The following is a 10,441-nucleotide window of genomic DNA, read 5'->3' on the forward strand; positions in this document are numbered from 1 at the left end:
ATGCAAAAGAAAACAAAAAAATCTCTGTTTGCAGGTATATAATTAATAATTCTAATTTCTTTAATTAATTCTTTTTATTATATGTGTCATATTATTAGTACAATATAATTATATTTTTATATGAATTGAAACATCAAAGTGGTAAGCGAAAACTATGAAATTTTACATTATTGAAGTATTTCACTAGAGTCTTCATTGCCTGAGAGTATCACATACAAATCAGTATCGACTTCGCGATCATTGGCAACATCAACAATTTTGCACGATGTATCTATATAGCAGGATTCTAAACAGAAAATAATATATATAATTAAATATATGTATATTATAGGAGATATTTACACGCATACTATATAATTATACAAATATTCTTTATCTATACAAATATTCTTTATCTATACAATATATAAATTTTGAAAAATATAATTATTTTCTTTAAAGTTTAATTTTTACTTTATGCCAACCTTGCGAGCAGCAAATACCGTTCGTAGCACATCGCGCTGTATTTCCACGACACATTGCGTATCCAGCGATACAGGGTCTAGTGTATAGGTTTTCCTTTTTGCAACGGTATGTTTCAGGTGTTCCTATAAAGCAGCCGATACTGGGACCGCAGCAAATGCGAGGTCCGAAGCATTGACCCATAAGGTTGGGACCACATGAGCGACACTATATTTAAGGAATATTATAATAATTTGATTAAAAAACAGGATTGTATATTGTATTATATATTTATATGTATATAAATGATAAAAATACTCATAGAATTCGGATATTTATATAAATAAATACTTTAAAAAATAAGAAAGGAATAGGAAATAAAAAAATCAATACATTAAAATTCTTATCTTATTCTATATATCTTATCATATGTAGATATGAGAATAGAGAGCAAATGATATGAAGCATATATATAATTTTCTATCTATATGTGATTCAACATTTTGATCTTAGTATTACTTTTCTGTTTACTTTATAAGTAATTCTTTGTTTTTTTAAAGTTCTGCAATATATTTATTTCTAATAATTCTGTGGATTTCATTAATTATTCTTAAATTCTTTGGTTTGAAGATTGTCAATATATTAGATTTTATCAATTAACACTAAAGTTAGATGTGTAACTCTACAATAATTGTTATCAATCACAAATATATGAATAAATGTGTAAAGAGTATAAACAAATTTTAATTTTATATTAATTATATACATTTATTTTTGATATATTTATTATATATTTGTTTTCAAAGTACATATTGAACATATACATATTTACTTTTCGCGTAGTTCTCGAAAAAGGCGCAATATCACTCCTTTTTCCACCACGTGGACAATTTGTAATTAAACAAGCGTAACTCAGGAAAATCAGACTCGCAAAAATGATAAACTGCTTTAGCATCCTGAGGAAATTCTGACGATATTGCACGAGATAGTGTACCAACGATCGGAAAAATACTGCTGTGCTCGAAGAGCTCCGTCGGTTATTTATATCATTGAATCTTCGTATTTAAAATTCTTGTAGAGTATTTTTGGAGATATTGCCATTCTTAATACAGCACTCTAAAGATTATGGAAATTCTGTCTCTATGCAAGAAGAATAAATATCTAACATAATGCTATTCTTTGTTGCGGAAGCTATACCTTCTACCTCTCTTTTCTTATACAATAAAATTTGGATGAAAAATAAATGTGAAATAAATTAGAAAAAATTATTTTCTGAAGTAAAAAATAAATATTTTAGTTTTTATTACATAAGATTTTTAAATATTATAGATAAATTATTATAGAAGTAAAAAGGTCTCTGATGTCATCGAAAGCGAGAGCGAGAACGAGTAAAGAGCAAGCAAGAAAACGTATCGTCAAAGTTCCAAAGTCTCTTACGTTAAAAAATTAATTTAATAATATAATTAAGTGAATGAGAAAGTTTAATTTTCTCATAAATCTCAAAATAAACCGTGTATAAAATAGCGCATACAATGTAGCGATCAGATGCAGACGATGGATACGTTGCGCTTAACGTTACAAATGCTTCGAAAGCGTTTCAGCAATTATAAAAAAAAATGTTTGTTCTTTTTATTTTGATCAAAATCAAATGATATAAAATATTTGTAATACCAAGTGGAATGCAACATCTATCGCAACATTTGTTGCTTTAACAGTTGTGCGAGCGTGATCTAGAATCTAGACTAATGCAATTCTCTGATGTAACATTTTTTCAGATTTACGAAATTGGGCTTGTTTCTTAATATAATTTAAAATAAATAATTTATTGATTTAATTTTTCTTGATTCAAGTACGTTCTAATCGACATGTATTTTTGTTGATATTCTTAAAATTTTGCTTGCTTTGATTGTAACTTATATTATTATTTATTTACTTACAGATACTGGCTGATGTTTAGACGTATGGTGGCCGTCGCAGAAATTCGATGAAATTTGCGAAAATTCAATACCAGTGAGTGATAAGTATATTAGTATTCTCAAAACATTTTTTGTTATCTCGTGTTGCAAGTAATTGCAATGGTCTATTTATACGTTGGCTATACATTTTTATTGCTTTCTTTTAGAAGAATAGAAAACAGAGAAACTTATATCTTTTAGAAAAATATTTTACATAAATTAGTGAAAGATTTTAAAGCATGTTACAATATTGCCCTTCCAATATATAAATTCATTAATATTTAAACAAATTTATTTTATATTTTTTTATTGCTTGATTAAATCAATGCCACTAATTAAGTAAATTAAATTAATATACAATACAAACATTTTATATTACTAAAAGAAACATAAAAGAAAAAAGAGTATTTAAAGGCTACGTTATTTATTTTTTTCTTCCATCTTTTTTTTTTTATATATAATCATCGTAAATTAATTTTCTTTACAAGCCATTTTTTCTTTATTATTGCTTTATACAATAATAAAAATCATTCTATAAACATTGATCGCTTTTTATAATCGTGTCTATAACATAATTACAATAAGCATAATACAAATCGAGCTTGATTCTAGAATCTAATGCCAGATTTATTCTCTAATGCTCTTTATGCAAATTTTATGATCAAAAATAAGATTAAAAAACCCATTTTTGTGAAATGTTGCACTTTCGATTGTTTAGATAAAATGGGATATCTTTGATATATTATTTGGAATAATGTAATAAATTATTAGATGTTGAGCGGGAGAAGACTGTATAATTTTTAACATATGAAGCTTGACACTTGTATGATTAAAATTTCCGAATTCTGTAATAAACTTTACAATTAATTTCCTATGGTATAGTAGTTATATAATATATAAGTCGTTCCTCTCTGTTATGCCGTGTATTGAAACAGAAACGCGGATGGCGTGCGAATGGGTATTAATCTTTGATCACCATAGCGATCCATCACGATGTAATAATCGCGCCCGTTAATATTATGTTTCTTTCCTGGAACGAGATCGTATATCGGAATATCCTGATGCAGCGGTCGCGGACTTATTTTTTGCAAGTTGGTCCGTTTGTCGAGCAAATTATTCTTCATAGTGTACACCAATTGCGGGGTCACAGATTCCTTCGATTTTCGTTTCCACCTACAGCAGAGCGTGTGAACGCACCATCTACCAGTCCTTTTCCGTCGTTTATAAGTGTTTATCGTCCATTCGAAGATGAAGATTATCGTCGCGATTATATAACCAGCGGCCACTACCTTGAAAGTCAGAGACAGATCGGAAAATGACAGTTGTCTTTCGTTGGACCGAAGATCCAATGGGCATGTTTGCGCTAGTGGTAGATTCATCTGTTTTTCACGCTTTATTATACCAGCTTCCACTAAAGCCATTAATCTAAAATATATGTTTTATTCATTGAGAGGCATTAATTGAATCACATTGTTTAAAAAAAAAATATTTCAATAAATTTGTGTTAAATTATACGAATTATTTGACCAGATCAAGAAGTTTGTATAAATTTTCCAACATGAAAATTCGATGCTTACTCTTCATTGAATAGTTTCTCCAAGGTAGAATTTAAAGGAAAGGCGAATGCTCTACTGGTAACGAGGATCGTACCGGGCATAATGACGTATGTACATCTTTCCTGATGTAACATATGTTTGCGCGTTTTGTTAATGTAATTCGCGAATATTAAGCTTTGGAGGTAATGAGTGTCCCCGAGAAACAATCTGTCTACAGGTTAACACATATATTATACTTCTATTTAGTACTACTATTAAATTACTATTACTAGTATATACTATTACTAATATTAACGCATACTTCGAAATCTAGCGCAATCGTCGATACTTACTCTTCTCTACAGCGTTGAAAATGGATTTAACCGGATACTCATACGATGTAATATAGTAGCCTTTCCATTGTACAGTGTTTAACAAACTCAAATCGTCCGTAACACGCTGAAAATATTTAAGATATAAAAACGTTTAGCTAACTATATGTTTAAAGAATATTTCACTAGTTATATGCTGTAACAGAAAAATGCTCGTAGCAAATTCTATCAGTTTTAAATCGCAAAAAAAAGCGTAACGTTATATTATTGATTATGAATATTAGATACAAATATGCAAAAAGACTTACATGATGAAGTAGGAAATCAATAGTGCGTCCTTTGTAAGTGACCCATTGGTAACCTTTGCGCACTATATCCTCCAAGTTGTTGATCGGCAAGGTAAACTGTGGTTTCGTGAGGAACGCAGTAAGATTCGCCGTATAAAAGGACGTCAGTATTAAGATGAATAACCACCATGTGGCGAAAAGAATTCGCGTCGAGTCTGTAATCAGCATGGATTTATTTTGATAACATAAGATAATAATATAATGTAAGAAAAGAATATATATGATTATTACACTATATTTATCGGTTTTATGTTATTATGAAAATGTAATATATGCTGATAATAACCGTATAAAAACTATACAAGAGTTAAGCGACGAATGTGTGCAAATGCACATTAACATTATAAAATAGAATTGCCGTGCACGCAAATGAGTAATAACTCCTAAGAGAATACAGATACATACAAATGACGTAGTAATTAAGATCTTTTTATTTAAATGCGCATAGTAGTCGCATACCTGTAGTCGCAATTACATTCGTTCCTTGTTTCAACAAGGAACTGTACACAAACCATACGCAAGCAAACAAGCCATAATTCTCAGAATCAGGGTTTTTCCATAACTTCGCTCTAAAAAATATTGATAATATTAAGGATAGTTGTGTCAAAATACATTTTTTTGCTTGTTCTTCATAACTCTTGACGAACCTAAACTTGGCAAAAATGTAGATTACGGGTCCTACGAAAAGCACCGCAGTGAGTACCAATAACCAAACAGTTGTGTCGAATGGTGCGAGCAGTCCTGAACCGGTTGCCGATTCTTGAGGTCGTTTCATCAACACTGTCATCTCGCTTTGGTCCAAAGCTGTGCTGAATGTGCAATACTTCCGTAATTCCGGCAAAATAGGTAAAAAAGCCACCGCCATGTCCACTTTCTGTTCGAATAGGAAACGATATTTATATTTTCGACAATTTAGATGTTAATATTGTTCATTCAATTAATTTTATTAACGGAAATTTAATTTACATTTGATTATGCATGGAGAAGATAGTTAAGAATAATTCCCTAATCAATTATGACAAAGAGTACCTTACCTTTTCGTAGAGTAAACCTAGTATTCCACTTCGACCATTGCCTAGTATCTGCTGCTTAGGCGGTATAATAGTATATGAGAAATTTAATTTGGAACTAAGCAGTTCAAGCAAGTAAAACGCGTAACCTTTTCCCACCCACGTTCCATTCTCTTGCACTAATCCCGAAAACGGCATGTCCTATAACAATTGTCGCAATCGATATTACGTAGCTTAGGATAAATATAAAATTGCGATTCTTATAAAATGTATAACAATGGTTATATTTAACATTAAAAATAAAGATAAAAATTTTTCAAAATTCTACAAGCTAAAATTTAACGAATGTTAAATATAATATTTGTTATTTTATATAAGAGTCGTAATTATCTTTTATTATTGTCTAATATTATCTCATGTATTATCAAATATTATCATAAAAAGGTAGGGGAAAATTGCGCTCAAGGATTGATTATTTAGCGTGTATACTCTCCTACACCATTACATATGATATTGTTATCAAATCCCACAATGGTGCTTAGACGCTCTGAACGTTATTTTAATTATTATCTTTGCACGTTTGTTATTACAATGTCATGATCGTTCCGTGCACGATTAATTGCATATATTCTAGCTTAAATGTTTGTACATGTTTTAACGTTCGATATCGACTTGCACGAACACGTTAATATAAGTGCCATGAAGATTACAAAATGCGCGACATGTCGGAAAATACACATTCATGAATATCTTTTTCCCCGGCAAACCTTATTACTAGCCACGATACCCACGTAATATAACAGTTCTAATAGCATGCTTAGTTACTCGATTAGCGCTCTTTGTTTACCACGACACGCAAAACACGCGATGCCATCGGGAAAGTACTATTCAACTTCTGACTATATGAGACTTTTAGAGAAATTAGAAACTTAAATATATTCAATACTCAACAGAAATAAAATTTTCAAATTTTCAAAAAATGACTTAGATTATCTTTAAAACTAGCCTCATATATATAATTGGCGCAATAATTATTTTTTAATTCTTTTTGTGTACTGAATATTCTAAATATTGTTGTCTGTTAACATTTCATCATAGAAAATTTTAAATTATAAGAATATGATGTAGATAAATTCTAACGCGCATATTAAAAAAAAAAAAGATGTTGGTAAATGAGAATTATGTAATTGTAATTGGTATCATTATTATCTATCCTTGATTTTTTTACAATTAAAGTATCTCATTTTTTGCACCATATTCTGACCTGCTATAATTAATTTTCTTTTAAACGTTATCGGATTTATGTATTATTTAGCATGACCGTACTACTTAAAAGAACAATAATGTAGTTACAATAAAGGAATAAAGCATAGAATGATGCGCTTCCACGGCAGAAATAGCTCTCAATGTTGGAGGATAGAATTCACGTGCAAGGTGACGATTTTATGTCGCGTGTTTTTGTAATTCTAGGTTTTTCACATCGTCAATATAGAAAAGTAGGACATTTTTTCAGTGATCAATAAATCATGTGACGGATTGTCACTTGAAATATGACATAGTGATAGGCACTTTTTTCATAAGTAGTTTTTTGTATATATTATTCAGTATAATTTTTCTTTAATATGCGAGATATGTGTATGTGGACATTAAATAAAGTTTGAAAAAGAAGTAATTAATGTTTACCTGATTAATCTACTTTTTATTTTCTCAATACGTATTATAATAAGTAAGATTTTGAAAAAATACATTAAGGAGTTATTTAATGTAATTCTTTTTTTTGACAAGCAAAGTACTTACGCGCGTGGACATAAATTAATATTTAAAAAAGAATTAATTAATGTTTATTTAATTAATTTCTATTTTTTAATTTGTCTATATTGTAATAATCAAGATTGTGGAGAAGAGATATTAAAGAAGATAAATTTAATATCACTAATTGTATAGTTAATAAGAATCTTATACTTAACAAATACATAAATGCAGTCATGAATAATCACCATAAAAGAAATGCATAGGCTATTTTTTTTATCGTACAATAAAGACGTAATATATATTTTTTCTGTTGGAAATGTCATACTGTGACATTTGCGCCATATTCTTATCGTGCATCACAAAGTGAAATCGTAAAGATGTGCACTTAATGCGCCATCATGTATAAAGAGCGTAATAAAATAAGATATTCCATAATACATTTACATATAATATATTCGGATTATCAAAATGATAATCACTTGCCAATTCGTAACTAGAATTATTATTATTATTAGAATATTTAATTCAATTTTTGATCAATTCTCGATTTCAATAATGTAAGTTTTGTATATTAAAATAATTTGCGTATAAATTAAAGTTTACAATTAGATATATGGCAGGATAACTGCCACATACGCTGAGTAAAAGTAAATTGCAGTTAAATATTTTTTTAGTTAGTAAACCAGAAAGTGTGACACTATTTTATAAATTTTTTCGGAGAACGTTGATAAGTTTTATCGAAGCATACAAATGACGTTTTATTCGTCTCTTATATCAAAAAACGCTACTTTCCTTTGATATAATTAAATATCATTTTGATTCCGCGTAAAATAAACAGCAAAAGTTTATTTGTTTATTATTAGCTTTATTACTCTAATTATACGGATTCCGATATATATAATTATCTATATATCACGAAATATGTGTAAACAATGCCAAGAGCAAGAATTTTGTTATTAATCACACACATTTTCTTTTTTCTCAAAAATTAAATATGTTTTATTATAAATGTGACTTTTTTCAATCATACACAATTATAACAATTAAACTTACATTCCATGACGTTATTTTCATTTCTGCAGGTATTATTGGTTCCATAGAGCTTTGTTCGTCAGTCGTCGTAACATCTGAAAACATAATATTGACTTTCGTAAAATTAAGGATAATGATACGTCGAACTGCATGAAATGTGTCTTTCCAGCTTTTAGTCAAGCTTTAACCATTTTACTTTTTAAATATATTTAATTCTTAGTTTTAACGTTAAAATATTATTACTCAAACAAACAATAAATTCTGAATTTAATTATATTTATTTTATCATAATTTATTGTTGAAATAAGAAGATATCCTTATAAAACTTTTTATTTGTAAAATTAAGGATAATGATACGTCGAACTGCATGAAATGTATCTTTCCAGCTTTTAGTCAAGCTTTAACCATTTTACTTTTTAAATATATTTAATCTATTTTTTCACGTGTATATCTTTAACATTTTAATGAGAGATTAGAATAAATAAATTATATATATATATATAAATTTCAACAAATATTAATTAAATATAATTATTTTATTAACAAAAAGCTTACTTTGTCCGTAGATGCTGTGGCAAAACGTCGCGAATATAAATGTGTCAAGTAAAAACTGTTGGAAGTTGTGCATTCTTCAACGATGTATCCGCACTACATTTTATTCATTTTATAACTTGATCAGCAAATTTTCTCATGCATTTCCCATAACCGGAAATGCTTTGTATAATGTGGCATAACCAGCAGCCAGGTGAATCGATACTGACACTTGTCTAGTCATTCTGACCCGAACGACAGCAATATAGTGACGAGCCGTTTCATGTCAGCGTGTCACGCGACTGTTGAAGGTGTTCGTTAAAGAGGGGAAAAGGCCTGACAGAAAACCACGACGACGTTCTATACGCGCGGGCGCCGTTAACCCTCTAACACATCCAAGCAGTTATCTTGTCAGAGATTTTATTAGTTTACAGAGGTTAACGAATTGCTCTTTTTCACCAAAATCTACATCATTACTTTGATTTCGTTAATTGTGAAAATCAGGTATAATAATTGATAATCAGGTGAGTACAAGTCTTTTTTTACGTATATTTATTTCTTTTCAATGATGTAGTAATCGATGAAATTATATCTTGCATCTATATGATTTTGACAAATAGGGAAATTTAATAATTCTATGCCATGTTTTCCAAGATTATTGTTACATTTGTTATTGTTGTTGAAATTATGCATTTTGGATTTTTTTCAACATAGTCAAATATGACTATATATCTTCTCTTTTTATATGAAATTGATTAATAGATATCTTTCTCTCAAGATCTTTAGTATGTGAGTAATAGATAAATATCCATCGAGATGTGGATAAGAAAGAAAGGAATAGATGTTTCTTCAGTATCTATGATTATGAGTGATTGATTGGTAGTATTAAATATGATGAGACAAATAGACACGTGTACCATTTTCATGTGTCACGCAAGTTGTACTCTAATATTTTACATAATACATATATCTATCGCAATGTTGTCTTGTGCTTTAACTTTCTAACTATATAAAATTTATCTGATCCGATCTCCGGGCGATAAGAGCGAAACAGATGATTTTATATAGATCTACTTCTTTTATTAATCATTCTTTATTTGAAGATTTCCTTATCAAGCTATCTATTGCATATAGAAGAGGAATTTTAGAGATAATTAGCAATAGTTATAAATATTTTTTCCCAATATTTCTAATACTTACATTAGAGTAATATAAAGCAATTAGCAGCAGAGCGAGAGACATTTGCATGTATAATATTTCAGAGATAAATCGAAAGATTAATGTTTGCAAACGGGATGTAAAGTTCTCGTGAAAGTGTATTATATCAGTCATGAAGGTTGCATTAGAAGACGTGTATGCGATCAATATACGTACCATTAGTAACATTAAGCAAATAATCGTGTGAATCATCTGTCAGAGGAAATTAATAGTGATATTATTAATAAGACGTGCACATATTCCGGCGTGTAAAAGTATAACGCCGACTAGAATTAAGATCATTGAGAT

The 10,441-nt window shown here is 29.2% G+C and overlaps 2 protein-coding genes across 4 annotated transcripts; both read right to left on the minus strand.

The window, feature by feature from the left end:
• Nucleotides 1-73: 73 nt before the first annotated feature.
• LOC115239236 (neurophysin 1-like) lies at nt 74-1,453 on the minus strand. Its single transcript, XM_029813650.1, has 3 exons — nt 1,274-1,453; nt 465-669; nt 74-286 (listed from the first exon to the last, which is right to left on the minus strand). Exons 1-3 carry the CDS (start codon nt 1,394-1,396, stop codon nt 168-170), a joined length of 447 nt encoding a protein of 148 aa, XP_029669510.1. The 5' UTR covers nt 1,397-1,453; the 3' UTR covers nt 74-167.
• A 1,481-nt stretch (nt 1,454-2,934) lies between these two features.
• LOC115238971 (glutamate receptor ionotropic, delta-2) lies at nt 2,935-10,395 on the minus strand. 3 transcript variants are annotated; one of them, XM_029813230.1, is made up of 9 exons: nt 8,960-9,032; nt 8,426-8,499; nt 5,645-5,821; nt 5,258-5,484; nt 5,070-5,179; nt 4,572-4,765; nt 4,285-4,390; nt 3,974-4,163; nt 2,935-3,821 (listed from the first exon to the last, which is right to left on the minus strand). In XM_029813230.1, exons 1-9 carry the CDS (start codon nt 9,030-9,032, stop codon nt 3,311-3,313), a joined length of 1,662 nt encoding a protein of 553 aa, XP_029669090.1. In that variant the 3' UTR covers nt 2,935-3,310. The 3 variants fall into 3 exon arrangements, with proteins under 3 accessions (XP_029669090.1, XP_029669097.1, XP_029669103.1); XM_029813237.1 differs by lacking the exon at nt 3,974-4,163 and having other exon boundaries at nt 2,935-3,685; nt 8,960-10,395; XM_029813243.1 differs by lacking the exon at nt 3,974-4,163 and having other exon boundaries at nt 3,507-3,821; nt 8,960-10,395.
• Nucleotides 10,396-10,441: the final 46 nt, after the last annotated feature.

This window comes from Formica exsecta, unplaced genomic scaffold (assembly GCF_003651465.1).
Source record: "Formica exsecta isolate Colony F162 unplaced genomic scaffold, ASM365146v1 scaffold116, whole genome shotgun sequence".
Lineage (NCBI taxonomy): Eukaryota > Metazoa > Arthropoda > Insecta > Hymenoptera > Formicidae > Formica > Formica exsecta.